Source organism: Molothrus ater, chromosome 3 (genome assembly GCF_012460135.2).
Source record: "Molothrus ater isolate BHLD 08-10-18 breed brown headed cowbird chromosome 3, BPBGC_Mater_1.1, whole genome shotgun sequence".
NCBI classification, from domain to species: Eukaryota; Metazoa; Chordata; class Aves; order Passeriformes; family Icteridae; genus Molothrus; species Molothrus ater.
In genome coordinates, this window is record NC_050480.2 from 110,618,882 (window position 1) to 110,642,603 (window position 23,722).

General features: G+C 50.2%; 1 protein-coding gene across 1 annotated transcript; it reads left to right on the forward strand.

The window, feature by feature from the left end:
• Positions 1 to 90: 90 nt before the first annotated feature.
• On the forward strand, positions 91 to 21,952 carry FAM167A (family with sequence similarity 167 member A). The gene is made up of 3 exons (XM_036380877.1): positions 91 to 652; positions 7,897 to 8,441; positions 19,067 to 21,952. Exons 2-3 carry the CDS (start codon positions 8,064 to 8,066, stop codon positions 19,328 to 19,330), a joined length of 642 nt encoding a protein of 213 aa, XP_036236770.1. The 5' UTR covers positions 91 to 652; positions 7,897 to 8,063; the 3' UTR covers positions 19,331 to 21,952.
• Positions 21,953 to 23,722: the final 1,770 nt, after the last annotated feature.

The window sequence follows — 23,722 nt, forward strand, 5'->3', positions numbered from 1 at the left end:
GACCCCAAACTCTTTGTGGTGGGGCTGATATCCATGCTAAGAAACACCATCAGCATGGGGACAGCAGCAGGTTGGTGTCGGGAAGAGCCACAGATTCCTTCGGGCATCTCCTGCAAGCCTCGAGGGTACCTGCCCTCCTCTGGACCGCTCCATCCCTGTTCTCCACGCCGAAAGCATCGCGGATGTTCCTCCCTCTCCTGGGTGCCGGAGGATGTTTAGGACCCGGGCTGTGCAGCTCCTCCTCCCTTCCAGGTCTCTCCAGGGTTATTGCTTGGTGGGAGGTAGGTTCAGGGCTCGGTGGTATGAATGAAAGAGAGAGAGAGAGAGGAAATCGGCGCTGAAAAGCTCAAACTGGAATAGCTCGCCTGTCTCCAGGCAACAGCCCTGACGCAACCGCTGGGGAAAGAAAAAAAAAAAGGAAAAAAAAAAAAAAGAATCCCCTAAATGAAAAAAAAAAAAAAAGGCAAAAAACAACAAACCAACCACCACACGCACAGATTGCTGGAGCGAGACACAGAGGAGGAGGAGGATGAGACAGACTCCAGGAGGAGGCACTGGTGACACCGCTCTGCAAACACCAAGTTGGGGACCCGAGGTGCAAGGAGGGAGCCGAGATGTCCGTGCAATAATCCCCAGCCTGACTCCAGCCCCGGTAAGTTTTGGTGCTGGTGGTGGCTTGGGGGGGACAGAGCCACCCTGGGGAACCCAGCACGGGGGCTGCGGGGGACCCCAGGAGCAGCAGAGAGGGGCGATGGGGACCGCAGCGGGGTCTGGCGAGCCGGTTCTGCTGTGGGGTTTGCAAAGCGTCCCCCCCTGCCCCGCCGACATTCCCTGGAGATGGCTCCCCATTGACTGGGAATGTCTGAATCCTCCTTTCCCCGTGCTGTTTGTGGATTTTCTCTCAGCTGGGAGCAGCGTGGGGCTCCTCACCCTCTCCAGGAGGATTTTTCCTCGCTGGGTGAGGTGTGACAGGGGAGAGGCTGCCCGGGTTTCGGGACCATCACCTGTTGCTCCCTCTGCCCCCAGCCTGAGATGTTCGGGAGCCCTGGAAACCTTCCCGAACCTGGAAAGGTTGGTGGGGTTGTGCAGTGCAGACATGGTGGGATGAGCCTCGCAGGGCGTAGCTACCTCTGGTTTTTTGAATCAAAAAAAAAAAAAAAAAAACCAAAAAAAACCCCTGTTACCTCTGGTTTTTGAATCAAAAAAACCAAAGAAACCTCTGTGCTGAGCAGAGCAGGTTTCCACCTGCTCGGGTCTGGCCCTCGCAGCTCACGTTTACACCGAGAAGGGGGAAAAAAACCCAACAAAATAACAGACAGAACTTCTTCAGAGCCCTTTATAACAGCCTGGGGCTAATTGTTAAAATAATAGCGCCAGCTTGCAGCACGAGTGTTTGTGCCCGAACACCCCGGGGTGTGCAGCATCCCCATCCCACAGCCACAGGGCTGGCACCTCTCCCACCACAGGCACCTCTTTAAGGACATCCCTCCCTGTTTCCCTGCGATGCTCCCCCTGTTATTCCACAATCCGGAGCTTTCCTACATCGGAGATCTCAGCAGAGGCGGGAGGGGAGGTGGGAATGGATGGAAAGCAAGTTCCTGGCTTCCAGCGAGGAGCCCGATCCCTCTGGCTTTGTCTGCTCGTCCCCTGTACCCCAGGAATTCCCCACTTTCCAGCGGGAACGAGCTTGTTTTGGCTGCCGTGAGTTTGCACTGTGCCAGCCATCATTTCAGCACACGGGAGATGCTGCTGGGTTTTTGCATCCCAGCTCTTCTCTGCTTTCGAATGCCCATTAAATTCCACCCCCTATCCTTCATGGGGGGGGGGGGGGGTCTGTACACCACAAAAATCCACCAGAACGGGAGGAATCCGGCTTCTGCCGGGCTCTGGGCTTGCAACAGCCCCGCAGCCATTAGGTGTTTGCAAATGTAGCAGAGACACTGCAGGGAAAAAGAGAGAAAAAAAAATAAATAAAAATAATCAGCCTCAGAACAGCGTAGCCCTTCTGGGGGGAGGGAGAGGAGGGTCTGTTTGCAACCAGCTGATCTTGAATGGTATTAAATGCTACAGAGCAGCTCAGCACTGGGAGAAGACAGGTCTGGGGACAGGGGTTGGATGATCATGGTTTGGATAATTGGATGGGACAGGGGGCATGTAAAGGGGATTAGGGGGTCACCGAGGGGCTGACCCCACTCCCCTGATCGTGTTAACTTGGAGCCTGGGGGTCTCCAGTGACCCTGGTGTTGTCCCTGCAGGGGCTGAGCTGGGTGCTGAGCAGATTGGAGCTCAACAAAACAAAACAAAAAGGTTGGGTTGTTTTTTTTTTTTCTTTCTGAAAACACACCCTCGCATGCTGCATCTGGGGGAAAAATAGCTCCCCGTGCTAGTCTCCTGGGAAGAGAGCATTTCTCAGCCTGCCCTGGCTCATTCCCAAGGAATCCCAGCCCCTTTCATAACCCTGGGCACAGGGGCAGGGTAATGAAACGTGGCCGTGCCTGGGGTGGCAGTGGGGAAAAAGGGGGAACAACCAGCTGTGCCAAGCCACAGATCCTTTGGGGGCACCTCTGGGAACAGGGTGGCTGTGCCACCTCCAAATTTAGCTCCAAAACCTGCCTGCAGCCTGGGGCAGAGAATGGAGATGAAACCCTTGCCCATAATCCATGGCTCTACAGAGCTCAGAACACACTGAAGGTGGACATGGTGACTTCACCAAGAGCCTGAAAACTTGCCTTTGCTTCTGCTCCTTAATCCTTGTCCTCCTGAGAGGAATCCCACCTGGTTTGGGCTGGTGGGTTGTAAGCACTGACCCCGTTCAGCTCCCCGGTTTGCAGCCACTTCCAGCTGACTGGAAGACTGGTTTGCTGGAATGCCAAGGATTTCCACACAAAGCCTGGAAATCTGCTGATCCAGGGGAGCCTAACCAGTCTGAAAATGGAGCTGCAAGGGTCCCTCTGAAGCAGGCAGCAGCCTCAGCCCTGCTGCCTCACCAGGAGCCTGCTAGAAGCTGTGTGGGGGACGCAGGAGGGATGAGGTGGAGTCAGGCAGGAAGGTGCAGATGTGTTTACTGAAACAGGTTCTGACTCTGCCTGTGATGCTGGAAATCAGCCAGGGAGAAGTGCCTTGGGGCAGGGAGTGCAAACTGGTCCCCTCTAATCTCGCAGAATCACAAAATGGTTTGGGCTGGGAGGGAGGTCCCTTCCATAAAGCTCATCCACCTTCCACTATGCCAGGTTGCTCCAAGCCCTGTCCAGCCTGGCCTTGGACAATGCCAGGGCTGGGGCAGCCATCTCTGCATCCCTCCACTCCTCTGATGGATTTTCTGCAGCCCCCACTGCCCTCCCCTCCTCCCTTGCAGTGTTCAGGGCTCTTTCTGGAGGCTATTTGGGCAGAAGGATGTGCTGGAGCAAACTCTCATCTTGCTCCAGGTCATATGTGAATGGAAAACCCCTCTTTTTCTCTTTTTCCCTTTTCCCCATTTTTCTGTGAATTCCATGTCCACATTATGCTTGTAATGCCCATTTTGGTCCCATCAGTGCTGTCATTTTTCCATGGAGAAAGAAACAAGCTCACAGACAGGAGCATGGCCAGAAGGTCTCCATGGGCACCATGCTCAGTGTCACTGAGGGCTCTGCCATGGCTCCTCCAGCATGGGCAGAGCCCTTTCCATCCTGTCCCAACCATCCTGAGCAGGCAGAGAGCATCTGATCCTGACAGCACCAATTCCAGCCCTGGAGCGTGTTCTGGCTCCTCAGGATCAGACAGCTCTTCCTGGTGCTGGGGTTTTGTCCTTTGGAAGGGAGGGAAGCTGAAGGTCACTTTGGGACCAGGCTGCTTTTCTGCAGGAGAGGATTTCAGCTGCTACAGAAAAGGATTGGGTGGGTAAACACTGAATAATAAAATCCAAGGAAAACAGCTCTCCTCGGGGTCAGCGGGGTGCCCAGGGATTTGTTCTCCACCTCTGCAGGGCCCTTGGGCAGAGCCAGCAGGATGGGGGGGCTCTGGCAGGGTGAGGAAGCCCCCAGCTCACCAAATCCACACAGCACAGCAGCTCCTCTCCTGACAGAGCTCATTCTGGCATGGGGAAGGGAATGAGTGATGTGCAACCACCCTGAAAGGGATCCAGCAGCTCCAGGGAGCTGCAGTGTTGATCCTGATGGGTCTCTCCTTCCCTCACCCCATTCCTGAGGCCTCTGAGTCTCTGCTGCCCTGAGGATGCTCTGGAACATCCATCCTCCCTCAGCCATACTCCATTGCTATGGCAACCCCTTCTCACAGGCATCTCCTCCTCTCTGCCCCTCTCCCAACCTGCAGCAGAAACCCAGGGAGGGGTCAGAGACCCCCAGGGGGGTCAGTCACCCCCACCCCATCCCTGTGTCATTGCTGTGCATGGAGGGAGGCAAACACAGCTCTCCCTGCACACCAGGCACTGTCCCCCACCTCTCACTCCACCTTAGTGTTCCTTCACCCCACCTTTCCAGGCTCAGGGTCCTCCTCTGCTGCTGGGAGCTGCAGAGCTGGATGGTCATGCTGGCAGCTCGGATTTACTCCAGGGCTTATCTGGGTGATCCCTGTGCAAACCTTCAGAGCAAATGGCCAGGGGAAGCACATCCCAAACTCCATGGATCATGGGGGGGTGTCCCTGCACCCACTGGAGCGAGAGCATGAGCACCCAGGTGAGACCTGGATAAATCAGAGATGAATTCTGTACATCTCTGAAAACCCTCAGAGCATTTTTCCTGAAGGCCAGTTGCACAGACTGACTTCCCAGTGAGAGGGAAACTGAGGCACAGAGGGGCTGAGGTGCTTTTTGAAGGTCATTCACAGGCTGAAGCATTGCCTCTGCCCTGTTTGCTCCATGCCAGAAATGTCACCCATGGTGTGTGTGTGGCAAAAGGGCTTCTGTCAGCTGAGGTTTTGTCTCCTATCGAGGCTTTTTTGTCCTCCCAGCCTCCAGAGGAGCAGAATTCCTCTAACACAGACTCCTGCAGCCACTGCTGCTCCTCTGCAATAAGAAATGGTGTTACAAGAATCCACAGTCCACCAGGAACAGCAAAGGAAGAAGAATAATTTGCTTTCCACAGCTCCTCCTTGGCTAATTGTTGAAGTCCCACTTTAACATTCCTGTTATTTCTCCATCCCAGGCTGGTTCTTCTGCTGATCCCTTGGGGTAGGTCAGTTGACTTCTCCAGTAGAAATCTAACACCAGAATGAAGTTAAAGGGTTTTTTTGTTATTGTCTCAGTGGCCTGTTGTGCTCTGTCCTTTCAGGATTCATCCTTGAGCAGAAGTTCTTAGTGAGGTGTGAGCACATCCTCCCCCTGTTTTGGGGCTGAACTCTTTACCCCTAATTAAGAGTGGCACAAACTCCCTGTGGCAGGTGTGATAATGAGACAAATCAAGGATTAATCACTTAAATCCCCTCTCACAGGCCAGCCCAGGGGGAGCCAAGCCTAGGGCAGGGAGACTGGGAGGATGTGGATTTGAGCCAGAGGCAGGTTTGTTCCTGGGAATTTGGTAACTCTCAGGGTTTGTGTTACAGCACAAGGGCATTTTTCTCACACTTACAACTTTCAGATCTCTTTCTCCACAGCAGGTCTTTGATCCAAGTCCAAGGTATTGATAGGAAATTAGAGGTGGCTCCCTTCTGTCACTTTGGAGTTTGGACAGGCTGGGGAATGCTGCCAATTTAGGGGGTGTCCCTGCAGAGGGATTGAGACTTTTCATGTTACACCAGAGAGAAAGTGAAGGATGGGCTGAATCAATGCTGCTTTTAGGGCAGAAAAACCAAATCCCCTCCAAAACTTCTGGGAGTTGTGGTGACAGGGAGGGGGAGATGGCAGCAGGGTTGTGACAAAGGGGATGCTCCAAGCTGCTGTTCTGTTTTCATGGTCCAGTGCTCTAAATGTTAACTGAGCTGTGCCCAGGGCTCAAATACCAGGGGCCATTGCCACCCTGAGGATTCCATACACGCTGAAAAACAGGACAAAAGAGTTTGTGTGGGGCTCTGTTTTGGAGCTGTGGCATTCAGAAAATGATAAAAATATGATCTTTGCTGGGGATTAGCAAATCCAGTGTGGAACTGCAGCAGACTCTGGGGCTGCTGGGTTTGGGCCACCCTCAGCAATCTGCACAGAGGTCTCATAGGATAGAGAAAAAAGCTCAGAAATGAGGTCTTTAGAGTCATTGCTTGTTTTTCTTTATTGATTTGGGGAGGCTGGAGCAGGAGGAAAGGTAAATTCATCGACATGCCCTGAGCCCTGCAGAGAACTCTTCCACCAGGGCAGCTCACTGCTCTCCCCTCTCTTTTTCAACAGAAAAAAGGAAAATTGTTGCTGTTCCAGGCACGAGAGCTGTTGGCTCCAACCTGCCAGAGTGTCTGTGTGTGCTCCCTCTCCCTGTAAAACTCTCATTAACATAAATAAGAGCAGGAAGGAGACCACAACATGAGTAATCCTCCACCCCCACACTGTCTGTGTGTACGCTCTCAACTCCTCCTTCAGCTCATGTGCCCCCCCACACAATTGTTGGGATAAGTCTTGCTCTCACTCAGTGTTTATTTCAAATTGAATCTTCTCACTGAAAAGGCTGGAGAGGCGTAATTATGGTCTGGATTTCAGAGCTGCACGTGCCTCTGGGGGAATGGCAGGGACAAGAATGGCTGAGTAACTCTAGGAAGCTGCACACATCCTGCCTGGTTTTCCAGGCACCTCACCAGGCAGGCAGAGAAGTATTTTGTTTTGTGCCTGACGTTCAGAGGAGAGCTCTGGATCTATTCCTAGCTCAGCTATAGATGAGCACACGACCTTGAGAATGTCTCCTATCTGATCCTGCTGGCAAATGAGTACAGAAGCTGCCTGAGCTTAACTCTTGAGGAGTTCTCTGCCCCTCCAGGTCCCAGGGTTTGTCAGACCAGCTTTGAGCACAGCTCCCATGACAGGAGGAGAAGTGGGGAGGAAGCTCCTGGCTTCTCTGTGCTGCTGCTCCTAAGGGTGTTTACAAGGGACCATTCCCACTGGACAAACTGGACGTGGCCAGTGATGGAAACCACAAGTCCAAGCCTCCCTGGGTGTCTGAGCCCAGACCATGCCAGCACCCCAGGTTAGTTCCTCACCTGGCTGGGACCACGTTCCTGACTGGAGCCACTGGGCCAGGATGGGACTGAGTCCTCAGGCTGCAGCTTTGGCAAACCCAGATCTTAGACTGGATCTTAAAGTGTGGTGTGGGGAAGAATAAATCCCTTTTCCCAGTTCTCCTTTTGACTCAAACTCTTGGGAGAAGTTTGGGTTTCCAGAATGGTTTGTGTTGGAAGGGACCTTAAAGATTCCACCCCCTGTCATGGGCAGGGACACCTCCCATGATCCCAGGTTGCTCCAAGCCTCATCCAGCCTGACCTTGGACACTTCCAGGGATCCAGGGGCAGCCACAGCTTCTCTGGGCACCCTGTGCCAGGCCCTCCCCACCCTCACAAGGAAGGATTTCTCCCTAATATTTAATCCAAACTTCCCCTCTTTCAGGTTGTCCTATTTCATCTGGACCTGATTTGCCCAGATGGGGAAATGTGGGTTTGCCAGGCAGAAAATCAGCAAAACCAGACATCCCAACATCCAGCAGCAGCCACTGCTGTCTCCAGAGGACTTTGGGCTCTGGGAATGTGTCCTGGCCTCCTTGGCCACCCTTCTGTAGCCCCTTGAGTTAAGATTGGAGGTGTAGGTAACCAGAGCTTTGCTAAAAGCCAGAGCCTGTCTGTTCCTGCCCCAGAGCACTCAGATAACCGAGGTGAGGTCACCCTCCCCTGCAGCACCTTGGCACTGAGCCTCTCCCAAAACCCTCACAGGAGCTGTCTCTCTTTCCTCACTCCCTTTTCCTTCTCAAAACTAATCCTTTTTTTTTCTTCTAGGTGTTCATCCAAGGCTGGTTTGGTGCTTGAGGAGGGGCCCACACCTCAGCTGTCCTCCAGGGAGCTGTGCTGAACACCTCGTGACACCCCGGTCAAACCTTGAGGGTTCTCATCTCCATCCCTGGTCCTTCCCAGCCCACCTCTATGCCTTTGGACTGCCAGAGAGGATGGCTGTGCCCCAAATCCAAATAGAAGAGGCTCTGGACAGCATGGATGCTGGCTCTGGGGGGGTTCCTCCTCCAGATGATCACCTGAGAACCCTCAAGGCATTGACAGAGAAGCTGAGACTGGAGACCAGGCGCCCTTCCTACTTGGAATGGAAGGCAAAGCTGGAGGAGCAGGCTTGGAAGAGCCCCCAGGCCGAGGGAGACAGGGAGGACGAGGCCACCAAGGACAAAAAGAGCCCAGGGGAGACTGTGCCCATGAGGAAGGTGCAGCTACACCTCAATGGGAGCCCTGCCCAGGACAAGGGGACTGTCACCTCGGGGAGGATAGGTGGCTTTGAGAGCATCGACGAAGCTCTGACGTGGCTCAGGAAGGAGCTGGTGAGTGATTGCCTGTCCCTGTTAGCACAAATTTTCAAGAGGCATAAAAATGAAAGAGTGGGGAAACTCCTTGTTGCTACCTGCCTTCAGCCCCAGGTGGAAAGGCAACAATCAGTCATTGTGTTTTCCATCACTTGTTGGATTTTCCATCACTCATTTTGTTTTCCACACCTGGCTCTTCCAGGCCCATCCTCTGTTGTTATTTCTTGATTCAAACCCAGTCCACATTTCAGTCATCCCCCCATTCCAGCTCTGGGCCCTGTCTCACACATCTGTTTATTTCTGGTTTTTATGTGCTGGATATTTCACAGAGAAGGAGAGGACAAAAATCCTTTGTCTTTTCTAGGAATCTGTGCTAGGAAAATCCACAGAGTCAGGGCTGGAATTCACCTTTTCTCTGTCACTTTGCTATCCTGATTTTTGGCACAAATTTATCCTGGGCCTGACCCAGCTCCCAGCTGAGCTCAGGAGTCAGCACAGCCTGGGGATAATTCCCAGGTGGATGCACCAATCCTGACAGAGCTCAATTGTTTGGAAAACACTCTCAGGCACATCCAGTGATTTTGGGGTTGTCTTGTGCAGGGCCAGGAGTTGGACTTGATGATCCTTGTGGGTCCCTTCCCTTTTAGGGTGTTCTGTGATTCTCTGGAGGTTGATAGGATGGGTATGTCCCTGTCAGGGCAGCTGAAGTCAGAGCTGGAGTCTGAGCTCAGGTGCTCTTCACAAGAGTAGAAGCAATCAGACACCAAAACCACACTTCCCTTCTCTTCACTGGCATGAAAATTCTTTATTATTTGGCCCAAATCACTGGAAGTGACTCATGACATGTGGCTTTATTTCTCTTGCCCAGTTGGAATTTTGCCTGTGAGTCCCAGCAGGGATATTTGCAGCAGGGGCTGGGACATCACTTGTGGCCAACACTTGTGAAAATGTTCCTGTGCAGACACTTTGTTTTTGAGAAGCACTGAAATCTTTGAGGAAAGCTTCTGACAAAAATGAATAGCAGTTTTAAAGATTTCTCTGTGGCTTTTGCTTCAGATAATGTTGATTTGTCAACTTTCTGTTGCTGCATTCTCCCAACTCCACTGGTCCCCTGAGGATTTATTTACAGAGGTGGTTCTGGATATTACACTTTGGTGACTTGGTTTCTCAGGATCATGATTTCAGGAATTCAGGACTATTAGGAACAGCTTTGAGATGATCCCCTACAACTCCTCAGTGCTCTGGAGAACCTCAGCTCCAGATCTGTGACCCTGAATCTGGGTCTAATCTTAAATTCACACTTGATGGAAACCCCGAATCTCAAGATGATCAAAGAGAGTAAGAAACAGATTTTCCTTCTCAGAACCCTGGATTTTAAAAGATTTGGGGTTTTCTTTCAATCTCTGCCCATGATGGAAGTACAAATTGTCTCAGAATCTGACTCTACCCCTTAGACTGGGGTGTGGTATCTAAACCACCATCTGTCAAAAACTGAAAGTTTGAATTAAAGATGAGAAAAGGCCAAGCAAACCCTAATTGTTCCTCACTTTCCATTTCCCAGCCACTTAATTATACCAGTCTGGTATAATCTGGATGTGACTGGTAATTTAGACCAATTTCCCCAAAAGACAGAGCAATTTTTTGACTGACCACAGGGTGAAATAGCTGAGCTGGAGGCACGAGTGTGGGCAAGAGCTGCCAGCAGGCAGAGGGAGCACAGCCAGGCCATCCCATCACATGGTGCTGGAACCAAAAGGTGCATTTCACATTACATTTCAAGAGTGAAATGCAGTTTCTTGTCAAATAAAGGAACAAGCTTCCAAAGATCCCAACAAAGACAAGATTTTTTCCTCATGTTGTGGTAGCAGAGCCATCAGGGAGGCTCCACAGCAGCGTGAAGCCCAGAAAACAACCAGATCCTGGGCTGATCCCACAGTGTGGGCAGCAGGGGAGGGGGAATTCTGCCTCTCTGCCCCTCTCAGGTGAGACCCCACCTGCAGAGCTGACCCAGCACAGGAAGGACCTGGAGCTGCTGGAGAGAGTCCAGAGGAGGCACCAGGATGAGCAGAGGGATGGAGCAGCTCTGCTGGGAGAAAGGCTGAGAGAATTGGGATTGTTCAGCCTGGAGAAGGCTTTGGGATGAGCTGATTGTGGCCTTCCAGTTCCTGAAGGAACCTACAAGAAAGATGGAGAGGGACTTTAGACAAGGACCTGGAGGGACAGGACAAGGGGCAGTGGCTGCCCACTGCCAGAGGTCAGGGTTAGATGGGATATTGGGAAGGAATTCCCTCCTGTGAGGGTGAGGAGGGCACCCAGAGAAGCTGTGGCTGCCCCTGGATCCCTGGAAGTGTCCAAGGCCAGGCTGGACAGGGCTTGGAGTGGCCTGGGATAGTGGAAGGTGTCCCTGCCCATGGCAGGAGGTGGGACTGGATGAGCTTTAAGGTCTATTCCCACCCAAACCTTTCCATGATCCTGTGATCCCACAAAGTGGTTACTTGGGCTCTGTAGGATTCACCTATCCAATGAAGAGGCAAAAGCTGGTGAATGTGGAGATTCTTCCCATGCAGGGAAGAGCAGCAGCCCTGTCCTTAGGGAGTGAAATGCAGAGTGTGCAGCTCCATCAGCCCTCAGCACAGCTCCCAGCCTGTTCAGGCTGGGTTGTTTCAACAGCTTCACCCTGGAATGGTTCTGGCTTGTCCCAGGGAGCTCCTGCCAAGCACTTGGAGCTTCAGGAGTTTGCACATGCTGATGACTGTTCCCATCAGGCAGCTGGTACAGGACCACCCAGTTTTGGATTTAACTCTATCCCAGCCAAAAGCAGCAGAGGCAGGAGAGTAAATTTGGAGTTATCATAGAAGGGTTTAGGTTGTGAAAGACCTTTAAGGTTGAGTCCAGCCATTCCCCAGTGCTGCCAAGGCCAGCACTAAACCGTGTCACCAAGCCACATCCCCACAGCTTTCAAATCCCTCCAGGGATGGGGATTCCTCCACTGCCCTGGACAATCCTTTTGCTGAAGAAATTTTTTCCTAATACCCAATTTAAACCTCCCTTGGTGCAATTTGAGGCCATTTCCTCTTGCCCTATCTCTCATCACTCCCCATCCACACAAAAGCCATCATCTGACACTGCAAGGAATTTTCCTCTGTGTCTTCTGGGTCTGATCTGCTTTGACTTCAGCCAGGTTCAGGCTGGTCATGTTGAGAAGTGAAGCAAAAGACAAAACCCAAGGTTTTATTGTCCATCTGCTGTCAGAACCCAAGACATTCCTCTACCTTCCCTAAAAGGCTTGAAACCCTGGCAGGGGGCTCAGAAAACTTGGCACGGAGTCAAAGACAGCTGTGCCTTTGATTTTAACCCATAGAAACAATTACCAACTTTATGGGAAAAGTTGCAAGCCATAAAAATTTGAATAAAATGATAGTAAATTTATCACAAAGTGAAAAAGTAAAATTTTAAAGTTTTTAGAATAGAAGTTCAAAAAGCAAAATCAAAGAATCTAAGCATGTCCTGTCTTTCTTCTTCTTGTCCTCCATCTTCTGCTGTGATAGTAACACTTTTAAATTAGTTTAAGATAAAGACAAACTGTCTAACTTTGGTAATAAGTACTAAAAAAATTATTGTAAATAAAGTACATGTAGTTTTTAGTATAAAAAGATAACACCACCCTGAGAGCAGTCAGTGTGCCTCAACCTGACCTGCTGGACAGACCTCCACAAGTCCAAAAGAAAATGTATGAGATAAGAGAAAATAAACAACCTTAAAAACCAGAGCCGGAGAATCCCGACATCTTCTTCAAGCACAAAGCTGAGAAAAAAAGACTTTTTAATACCTCAAGAGCCATTCCAGCAAGAACAAACCCAAAAGTCTGCTTTTCTGGGCCTGTCACCTCAGGTGACCCATGCCAGACCCAGGTTTGTAGGACTGACACAAACCCACAGAGCCTCAGCTGGGCCCTGCTGGGAACCTGCCCCCGAGAAGCTGATTTATTCAGACATGCAAACTGCTCTTGTTTTTTGTGCTGAGAGGCTCTGTGGAGGTGTAGGAGCAAATTGCAGCTCTCAGCATGTGCTGAGCTGCCCCGGGGCTGGAGCATTTCCCTCCCCAGCTCCTCCTGCCTCTTCTCTGCCCTTGTGTTTGCCTTTGCACTGTCAAGTGTGGCAGCTCCTCGTCTGTGCTGAGAGCAAAACCATCACCAGCCCAGGGATGGTGACAGACTCGAGGGCTGGAGGGGTCACACTTTGCTCTTTGCTTTTGAAATTTGCCAGGTTTTACAAGTTATAAAATTAAGCATTCAAAGTCCTCTCCCTCCTAAGTATGGCTAAATTACAACCCTGTGAACAGAGACAGAACAGTTCTAACTTTGTCCTTTTAGGAAAAATCAGTTTTCTAGCTCAAATTCACCAGTTTGGCAGTGAAATCTGAGGGGCGTGAGCCAGAATGCAGGAAAGACCTGAAAAGGAACACAGATGTCTGGGAAATCATAAAGCATCTGTGTCCTGTTGGTCAGATTTTTAAAAATTAAATATTAAGTGCTGTTATTTCCATTTGGGATACTCATATTGGCTGAACAAGTGCTTGAGTGAATTTAAACAACAATGCAGCACCAAATTTCCTCATTATGAGGATGGGGAGGGCCTGGCACAGGGTGCCCAGAGAAGCTGTGGTGTCCCCACCCCTGGAAGTGTCCAAGGCCAGTCTGGACAGGGCTTGGTGCAACCTGGGATAGTGGGAGGTGTCCCTGCCCATGGCAGGGGGTGGAACAGGATGAGTTTTAAGGTCCTTTCTCACCCAAACCATTGTGTGACTCTGTGACCTCTACTGTTAAATTGCTGAAACTAGGGAAGAGTTTAGGATTTATTATTATGAACAGGACCATCCCCAAGGGTCAGTTTGGGTGCAGCCACTCTGTTTTGGGGAGAGAGGGAGCCAGCAGTGAGAAAGAGTGAGATTTGGGACCCACAACATGGTCCAGCTGGCAAAGAAAGCTCTCCTGGTGGTGGTGGAGAACTCCCAGGCACTCCAGAAGGAGCTGGGATAACTCATCTGGGGCTGTGGGTTGCACCACAAGGGTGTGAGCACCTAAAATTAGCCATGACAGGGTGGCATCTGAGCACTCTGAAGAAGCCCCAGACCAAAACACAGACAACTTGGACGTGTCTGAAGGGTTTGGCAAGGATCTGACAAGTGGCCTGTGCTTCTTTGTGCTTTCCTTTGCGCTCAGGAAAGTGCCAATTGACATTTCAGTTTCTTTTGATCTTTTGGAAATAAAAAAGGGCTGGCCCTGTGGGAGCAGCTGCCTCTCCACAGACCATCCCCCTGAGCTTCATGGACCAGGCTGGGACTGGGATTATCCATGGGATTCTTCTCTTTTGGGAAGAGAGGGAAATCTCAAAGAGCTCCTCATCTCCATGCCTCGAGGTGCTACCTGCTGAAAATCCCCCAAAAGCAATGCAGAGAAAAGATGGGCTGCTGGAAATGGGAAAATTACTGCTCTTCCTGTCTGCTGAAGGCAAAATTGAAGGCAATTGCTTGTAGCTATTTAGGATGAGCCACCTAGACTGGAAATCAGGAAAGAATACATCCAGAGCTTTCTCTCCCTTACCCCTGTTAAACATCCCTGGGAGATTCTGAGGCTCAGTCCAAGCAGAAAATCCTCCCTAGGCTCCTAAGATCTGGTGGTCCAGCTTTGTATTTAAATCCAGCAATTGCTTTCCTGCCAGGGAGAACCTGAGTTTGGTTCCCCTTCCATCCTGGGAAGTTCAACCTGGCATTCTGTCCATTCCAACAACATTCCCCACCCATGCTGGTGAGAAACAGCTGGGTGTGCAGAGAGGGGCAGAATGTGTTAAAATGTTGGTTTTCATCAGCAAGACACACCTAAGGCTCTTCCTGCCCTGGCCATGAGAGGATCAAAGGAAATCCAAAGCCTGGCTTCTGCTGGATGCTCCCCATGGGTTTCTCCAGGATGCTGCACCCATGTGTGGGATCCTGCTGCTGCCTCACATGGATAAACTGGAGTGTGGAGTTACCTCCTGGGTGAACTCTGCAAACCAAAAACCCCACAGCTCCCCGTGGTGTGGCCCCTGTAATCCCATTATTCATTGCCAGGCAGCTTTGTGGAGCTCTGCTGGCCTGACAACTTTGCTGCTTTTACAGGGACATCACTCATCCTTTCCAGTGATTGTTTGGTCCTCAGCATGGGATGGGGAGAATGGCTTTAGTATTTATGCAGAGCCTGTGGGAAAGGGAAGGAGAATGAGGATTTCTGGGTTCTGGCTGAAATTCCTCTAAATATTCTGGGGGGGGGGTTTGAACAGAGCAGTGTTTAATGGGACATGGGTGCAGGAAGGGGGTTTATATCTCAAGCCAAGCCCCAGGGATGAGTGTGGGGAGTGAGAGTTCATGCCCTGCAGAGCAGCTCCACTTTGGTGCTCCACCCTCTGCCCAGCTGCCTCCACAGGACCTGTCACCAAGCAAGGAACTCCCAAGCCCTTGGGAAGACAAGGCAGCCTTCCAAGGAGCCCAGGCAGTGCCAGCCCCCATCCCATCTTCCATCCCCTCCTTGTGCACATCATCCCCGCATAGAAACATGGAATTCTTAAGGAAAAGCCCTCAAAGATCGTTGAGTCCAGCTCTTAACCCAGCACTGCCAAGGCTGCCACTAAACCATGTCCCCGAGTGCCACATCCACATGGTTTTAGTCAACCACTGCCAGGCTTTGTTCTTTATCTCTTTATGTTCTAGAGGGCTTTGCCTTCCAGCTTGTGTGAAATCAAATGGATTCCTCAAAAGAGGGAAAACAAGAGCCAGTCAAAAAATGTAAAGCTGGTTTGCAAGAGAAAAAAAAGCACCTATAAATCACAGCTCTCTGCACAATGGCCTTTTGGCAGCAGACGCTTTTTTAATCCCACATTCTTCCAAATATTCAATGAAAGCCTTTGTTGGCATTTCTTAGGTAACTTGATACACCAAGAAGAAAGAATGACCCAGGGTCACTTCAATAACACCTGTGATCACCTCCTGATAAAATGTCAGCATTTGTTGTGAGACAGGGCAAAATATCAACAGAATAGGTTTGTTTTTTTTATTGTAACTCAGGTGGAAGAATAAAAACTGCCAAGTGGCATTGCTGTGCTGGGGGCACAGGTTATGAGGTCTGAGAGGAAATAGTGGGGGATTTTTGATAAAGGTAAATGACAACAATTTGAGAGAGATTTCCTGAGAGAGAGAGAGAGAGAGATTCACTCAGAGATTGGTACAAAGGTGACTTAATCCTCTCCAGATAGCCAAGCTGGAGTCTTATTTCATCAGGCAAGGTCCTCCAGGATACCTCTGTAGCGTCAGAGAATCACAGAATGGTTTGGGTTTGAAGGGATTTAGAACTTAGAAAAGAATTCTTCCCTGTGAGAGTGGTGAGGCCCTGGCACAGGTTCTCATCCCTGGAAGTGTCCAAGGCCAGGCTGGATGGGGCCTGGAGCAGCCTGGGATAGTGGAAGGTGTCCCTGCCATGGCAGGGGGTGGGATTGGGTGAGATTTAAGGTCTCTTCCAACCCAAACCATTCTGGGATTCTCTGCTTGCTTGGAGGAAGAGGGATCATGGCAAAAGCTAAAGCAACCCTAAGGCTGCTTTGGTTCACACCATCCTTGCAGCAGCCCTTGGAAAAGGGTCATGGAAAGGTCTCATGTGGGAATATCAGAGTCTTTGTGAGGTCTCTCAAGGGGAATTTTCCTTCCTCGCTTCCCTTCTGCATCTTCATGCACAACACACCAGGCCAGGAATAATTCACTCCCTTTCCCCAGAGCTGCATCTGCACCCACAAACTGAGCAGCTCATTTCCAGGCCTGGAGGGAAACTGATATGGTCTGATCACATCCATGCTGCTAAAATCCAGGAAAGGGAAATTTATCCCAAAATGTAGAATCACAGAGTCCTAGAACTGGCTGAATTGGAAGGGACCTTTGAGATCATCCTGTTCCAGCCCCTTCTGGTGAGCCTGTTTGGCTTCTTTCACATCTTCTTTTCTTTGTAGCTTTTGTGGTTTTGTTGCTTTTCTGTGAGGGGGGAATTGGGGTGGGAAGTGGGAATTGTCTTGTTTTGCTTTTCCAGCCCTGCCTTCCCCTGTTTGCCAGGCTGATTCCCACACCAAGTGTTCACTCCTTCCTTCACTACCTACAGCATCCTGTGGCAATGAATTTTCTTAATTATGAGCTAGAATTTCTTTTTTTAATAAAAGACCTTTTTTCCTTCATTACTTCTGAATCTTCCACCTTCCCAAGCCAGGTGCCAGGGGAGGAAAAAAATACCTCCAAAACACTTATGTCATTAGCTTGGAGGTTGTAGTTCTCTGTCCTGTGGGAAACTATGGAGATCCCATCCTGAGAGCCCCTTCAAATCACTGAGATAAAATAAATCACAGGGGAAGTGGACTCTGTCATGGGCCAGCTCTGATTTATTCAGGCTGGAAACCCAGGCTGAGTATTTGGGGATCAGTTATTTGGTGTTCTTTTAATTGGTCCTTTCCACCTCTAATTGCTCTGTCTCCCTGTGGCTGCTGCCTTATGAGCAAAATTAATTTGGGCTTTGTTTAATGTTGAGATGGAGGCTCTGAAGCCTGACAGATACCCAAGCCAACAGCCTTGGCACAGCTTTAATTCCATTTTCCCGGTGCTCCTGAAAACATGAGCAGGCACAGAATTTCTCAATTGTTAAAAATTCCCCCTCCTGAGCTGGTATTTTTTTGGGATACATTGCTGGCTTGGAAGATCCCTGTCTCCCTCACAGATCCAGCACCTCTAGATGAGTTCACAGAATCAGCTAGGCTGGAAAAGACCTTTGAGACTGAGTCCAGCCTAACACCTAAAACCGCCTTGTCAACCAGACCATGGCACATTTTTTTTAAACACCTCCAGGATGGTGACTCTCACCACCCTGGGCAGCCCATTCCATGCCCAATCACTCTTTCTGTGAAGAAATTTTTCCTACTGTCCAGCCTAAACTTCCTCTGGAGCAGCTTAAGGCTGTGTCCCCTCATCCTGTTGCCAGTTCCCTGGGAGAAGAACCCGACCCCCACCTGGCTGCACCTTCTGTTAGGGAGTTGTGCAGAGTGATGAGGTCTCCCCTGAGCCTCCTTTTCTCCAGGCTGAGCCCCCCTCAGCTCCTCCTTATAGGGGCTTGTGCTCCAGACCCTTCACCAACCTTGTCACCCTTTTCTGGACACATTCAAGCACCTCAACATCCTTCCATTCTCCACAATCCTGTGCAGTCTTGCCTTGGTTTGGAAAGACAGGGGCCTGCTAAGGCAGGCAGGAGCCTCCCCTAAAATGGAAAATGTGAACCCCCCACCTCCGACTTGCTATAAATTTTAAATTAAGGGGCTCTCAGGCAAAAAATATGGGAGCAGGAATAACAGTTCTTTAATAGGGAAGAAAATAAAAGGATAAAAAAAATAATGCCGTAAACTAAAACAACACTGACAGAGTCAGAACCCAACCTCACACCCTGTTGGTCAGGGTGTTGGTAGCAGTCCCATTGGAAATGTGGCTGCAGCCCTGCAGTGTCAGGTGTGGTTCTGCTGGAGCATGGATCCTGTAAAAGGGTGTAGGTTTCCTCTGAAAATCCAGTGGAAGAAAGAGGCAGCTGCTGTTCCTCTGGGAAATCCAGTGGAGAAGCCATGCTGGTGTTCCAGAATCTCCAGATTATATCCGGGTAGGAATGCTTGGCTCCTCCCTCTGGGCGCACATCTCCCAGTGGGATGCTGTAGTTCTTATCAATTGTGCAGTGACATTCAATAGCTGTTATCAGCACATGTCCCTTCCTGAGAGAGGAGTGATTGTGGAAGAGATAAGGAAAACTACCCAATGAACAAAACACAACTGCCATACAGATGGCAAATAGAACACATCTTGCCTTGTTGCAGTGTGATTTTAGGGTTTACCTCAGAAACTGAGTCACTCCCCTGATAATTCCCTCCCAGGTGTGTCAGCCATCTCTCCTTTCCCTCCCTGGCCCCTGCTGAGCACTGTCTGTCAATCCTGGAATTCCAGAAGGGTGTCGAGTGATTGGCAGATTCAAAGGATGCCTCTACCCCTGGGGGGCCATTGGGCCATCCAGGTGTCCTTTGTCCCTTGAGACATCCTCTCCTCTACCTGGTTGGTGGCTTCCTACCCCTTCCCTCCCCTTCTCTCCAGGGTTAAAAGGAACAGCAACCATTCAGTTCGGGGAGTTCTGTTGGAGCTGTTGCTGGATTCAGAGGCCTGTGGGCCAGAATAAAGCTCTGGATCCAAACCCTCCATCAGAACCGACTCCTTTCCTTCACCATCGCCTTAAAGCTTCTCTGTCAGAGGTAAACCTGAGGAGTGGCCCCTCTTAAGGGAGGAGGCTCCATCCCACCACCACCAGAGCTCCTGCAAACCTGGACTTGTCTCCATGCGCCCAGCTGCAGCACCCAGCTAGCCAAAAGTGTCTCTGGGGTGAAAACACCACAGTGCCACTATTTGGTTCAGCACCAAGGGCCAGACAAGTTCTAGCATGTCCCATCCAGCTATATTGGTAATATTCCAACATTGCCTTGCAATCTGGCACAAGCCTCAAGCAGGGAGGCAGCAAATTCTCCACTAAAACTCCTCTCCCCTCCCCTTTCCAGGCAGAAATGCGCCTGCAGGACCAGCAGCTGGCCAGGCAGCTGATGCGGCTGCGCAGCGACATCAACAAGCTGAAGATTGAGCAGACGTGCCACCTGCACCAGCGCATGCTCAACGATGCCACCTTCGAGCTGGAGGAGAGGGACGAGCTCGCCGACCTCTTCTGTGACTTCCCCCTCGTCAGCTCCTTCAGCCTCTCCACACCCCTCAAGCTCATCGGGGTCACCAAGATGAACATCAACTCCCGCCGATTCTCGCTGTGCTGAACGGGGAGGGGGAAGGAGAGGGAAGGATGGGAAAGGGGAGAGGGCTCTCTCTGCCTCATGGCTGGGTGAGGAGAGGCCAATGAGGAGAGAGCTTCCCTGGGAAGCTGCAGCTGGTCTTGGTGGCAGAGTGGAGATTGGCACTGGAACGGCCTGGGGATGCTCGTGGGGAAGGCAGGACCTGCGTGGAAGAAGCCTGGAGAGCATCCAGACCCAACACACGCACTCAGCTCCTTTGCCAAGCCCCTTCTCCTCCTCTTCCTCCCACAGGACGCAGCCCAGTGTGGGTGGTTGTGCTCAAAAATCCAAGGAGGGGTCAAAAATCAGCCACAAAACAAAATCCCTCTTCCCTTCCCCTTCCCCTTCTCCCAGGCTGGAGCAACATTGCTCTCCTCCATGGATGTCCCCTTGGGCACCAGCCCTCAGCCTCTGCTGCTCCAAGTGTGGGATCCATGGGGCTGTTTCAGATGGGAAGTTGATTTCCAGTGGGAAGGAGCCCTCCCATCAAGCAGAGGACTGTGGGTTAAATGGTACCAGCCTCAAGAAGTGGTGAGAAGATGTTTTGTTGGATTGCTCCATAGAGTCCAGGGCACTAGAGCTTCATTTTGCCTGTGGTATCGATGATGGACTCACCATGGGCATATTCAGAGATTCCAGCTGACCAGAAGTCTCCTGTGTGCTCTGGAAGTCATACCCAGAGCAATACACGTTATTGATCCTGTTGGATCCTGTTGTCACCCCCAAGGCACGCTGTGGTTCACCCTGCAAACAAGGAAATGTTGTACCCAAGATGTTTCCTGTCAGAGAAATCCCCAGGCTGACGCCCCCCAACAGCAGCACCAGCAAACCCTGGATCCTCTGTAGCAGCACCCATCCATCTGAGAGAGGGACTTCAAGAGGAGAAAGGTGACTTTTGGGTAACAAACTCAAAATGGGACTTAAAATTAAAGGGAGAAATTGCTGTGATGAGCTTTGGACCTTCAGCAACACAGGGGGTTCCCTCCCTGCCCAGCAGAATGTGAGATGGATGCTGTGTTTTCTTGCCTTTCAGTGCACACAGCTGCCTGTACCTGGCACGGGGGGCAGAGACCTCTGGTGCTGCCCAGCAAGGGACTCCAGAGGTCTTGCCATGGCAATTTTGGGACACCTGGCACCCAAGACAGTGCAGATCAAGCGTGGATGCCTTCAGGTTCTCCCTCCTGTGCCCACCCTGCTCCTGACCCTGTCAGAGTGGAACAATCCTGTTCATGGTGCCCATACCCATGGCAGGAGGGTTGGAATGAGATGATCTTTATGGTCCTGTCCAACCCAAACCATTCTAGGATCTCAGCCCAACTCTGCTCCTCCCCATGTGCCCGAGCAGGAGCAGCTCTTGGCTGAGCAGACCTGGCTGTGCCCAAGGCCTGGGGAGGAGCAGGAGGAGCAACCCCACTGCTCTGGAAGCTGTGGCTGTGTCGATGTGCCTGTAGCTGTCTGTGAGCTCTGTGTGTGTGTGTGTCAGTTGCTGTGTGTCCATCTGAGCCCACAGGATGCCTCTCCCGGGAGGCTCCAGGCTGGGTTCACGCCTTTGTTCTGAAACGCGACGGGAACCACGATCCAATGAGGATCCGACGTGCCTGGGGGGATGCAAGGAGGTTTTCACACCTGGAGCTCCACAAAGAGCTCTAGATTGGTGCAGAGAGGACAGATAATTTGTGTTCCTCCACAGGTCTGCACAGTAGGGATGAATTAAGGGGTTCACAGACGTGTGAGGCTGTGGGCTCTGAGCTGAGTCGTCCATCCCCACAAACCCTGGGTGGTGCCTCCCCATCCACCCCAAAGCTCCCTGAGTATCTTTTCTTTCTGCTAAGGAAGAAGGAATTTTAGGCACCAGAGCTTTATCAGCACCATGCCTGGGTGCTGATTCTTGTGCTCCCCAGGTGAGGAAGGTTTATTTTGGGTAGTGACCAGTCTGTCACTTGGCCTCTGGACAAGACAACCAGCCACCCCAAAGCTCCCTGAGTATCTCTTCTTTCTGCTAAGGAAGAAGGAATTTTAGGCACCAGAGCTTTATCTATACCATCAGCACCACACCTGGGTGCTGATTCTTGTGCTCCCCGGGTGAGGAAGGTTTATTTTGGGTTGTGACCAGACTGTCACTTGGCCTCTGGACAAGACAACCAGCCACGGTGCCATTCAGTTTACTAGGAACAGCCTTACTTCCCCATGGACATCTTGGAAAAAAAAAAAATACCCACCTCATTAAAATTCTTCTTTGTTTACTTTTTTCATAAAAATAAATCAGTTTTGTGTCCCACATGTTGATTTTCAGAGGCGTTTTCAATCAGAAGAAAGACATTATGGTTTTTCCATTAAAATAATGCCTTGGAAGGGGGATTGGTTCTCTCTAGGTTCAAATGGAGTGGAGTACAGCGTGGGCCTGCCTTTGGGCTCTTGTCTGGTAGCCAAAAGCAGGGGTTAATTCAAGCACAGTCTTAGTGGATCATTACACGTGGCAGTAGAAAATCAGACGTCTGGGTTCCAGACATTTATTTTCTGCATTAAGGGGGAAGAGGAATGAGTGTAACTGCCAGCTGTTTGTCAAAATGCACAATTTTTTAATTATAAAACCTCTGTCTGTATTGATTTCTGCCTCTGGTCTCTCACTGCGTTGGGGAAGCACCAAGATGGTGTGTTCCAGGGTTACAGGTGTGCCAGGCTTTTTCCTGGCAGGTTTTTGTATCCATTCAAGCCCATCAGCTCCACCTGGCAGTCCAGGAGAGATGGGAGGAAAATAAGGCTGGAGCACATATGGTGTGTTTGGACAAAAACCTATGGGAAAGAAAGCAAAAAAAAAAAAAAAAAAAAAAAAAAAAAGTTATGTTTTATGTTAGTTAGCCACTGAGTGAAAAGTGGGTCCAGGCACTTCAAATATATCAGGCTAGGGAGGAAAAAATAAATAGAAATAGGTCTGATTTTTGCTAAATTTTATTTAAAATTAAAAGTCACCCAATTTTTGGGTCAGATTTGAGAAACATGAGGACAGGTCATTGCTCCCACCATAAAATTGCCAGACAGGAGCCTGCAGGTCTCATCTGTTCACAATGGGATGATTCAAACCCTCGAGTGCTGGTTCCTCTCCTGTGTCTTAGAGCCACATTCCCTTTCCCAGATGCCTGGACAGAAAAGCTGGTGGAAATCAAGGTTGGTTCTGCTGAAGTCCATCCAAAAAATGCTTCTCTGTAGACCAACAAATCAAAGCTCCATCTCCATCTGGAGCGCCAGTGGCTGCTGCCCCATTTCTTGGAAGCAGGAATCTTCTGGGCACTGATCCCAGTGCTGTCCTCAGCCACCCAGCAGTGAGACACGTTGCTCATGAAATGGAAGAGCCAGTTTGAGAATTAATCCATGGGAATAATTAACTGCAGTTTTAATTTAGGTGGCCAGGCTGGAGGACCATGGATTTCTCCAGGCTAACTGGAAGATAAAATTTCAGATTATTTTTGCTTGCCCCTAAAGTCTCAATGCAAATTTTAAAGGGAGGAATCATTCTAGCATTTTAATGAGATAAACTTTGCTATTACTCAAAACTCAAATGCATCACTTAAAATTCTTTGCTTAGGAGGAAGTTGTTTCCTCTGAGGGTGGTGAGGCCCTGGCACAGGGTGCCCAGAGCAGCTGTGGCTGTCCCTGGATCCCTGGAAGTGTCCAAGGCCAGGCTGGATGGGGTTTGGAGCAGCCTGGGATAGTGGGAGGTGTCCCTGACCATGGCAGAGTGCTGGAACTGGATGAACTTTAAGGTCCCTTCCAACCCAAACCATTCTGGGATTCTGCAAAAATAGTTCTAAAAATTTTAAATTACAGCTGAGACATTAACACTTCATTTTCATTCAAACATTGGTTTGCTGTTAAATGTTAAAAAATTTTCCTTAAAGGAGCCTTAATAAAACTTTTCCACTTTCTCTTTCTTAACTAGATCCAGTCCCTGACGTTTTAGTCAGTCCAAAGCTCTACATTTCTCACCATAAAAAAAATCAGTTAAAAATTAATTGGCCCGGGTTTCTTTTTCTTTTTACTTCCTTTGGGTCAATTAAGAGGAAGCACAAAGCAATTTTACACATTTTACTTCACTCTCAGCTGGCTGCTGTCCCTGGCATGAGCTGCCACGACCTGGTAATGGACAGGACCTTGCTCCTCTGCCACAGCCCCAAAGCAGAAATGATTAAAAGGGTCATTGTTCCCAGGAAAGTGTCTCATTCCTCACTCTTTTGGCATGAGAAGTGTTTTCTCATAATCAGTGAGTGATCCAGGGTCTCTCACAATTACCCCCATAAAACCTTAATTAAATTCAGTGGAGACTCTGTCACAGAAAGCCACACTGGGTCCCCTTTCACCAGGAAAGCCAAGGAATGACAC

What these genes read in the sequence shown, in the direction of transcription:
- FAM167A (XM_036380877.1), top strand. Translation starts at nt 8,064, where the DNA reads ATGGCTGTGCCCCAAATCCAAATAGAAGAGGCTCTGGACAGCATGGAT. An exon ending in CGTGGCTCAGGAAGGAGCTG is followed by an intron (nt 8,442 to 19,066) that starts GTGAGTGATTGC and finishes TCCCCTTTCCAG; the next exon opens with GCAGAAATGCGCCTGCAGGA.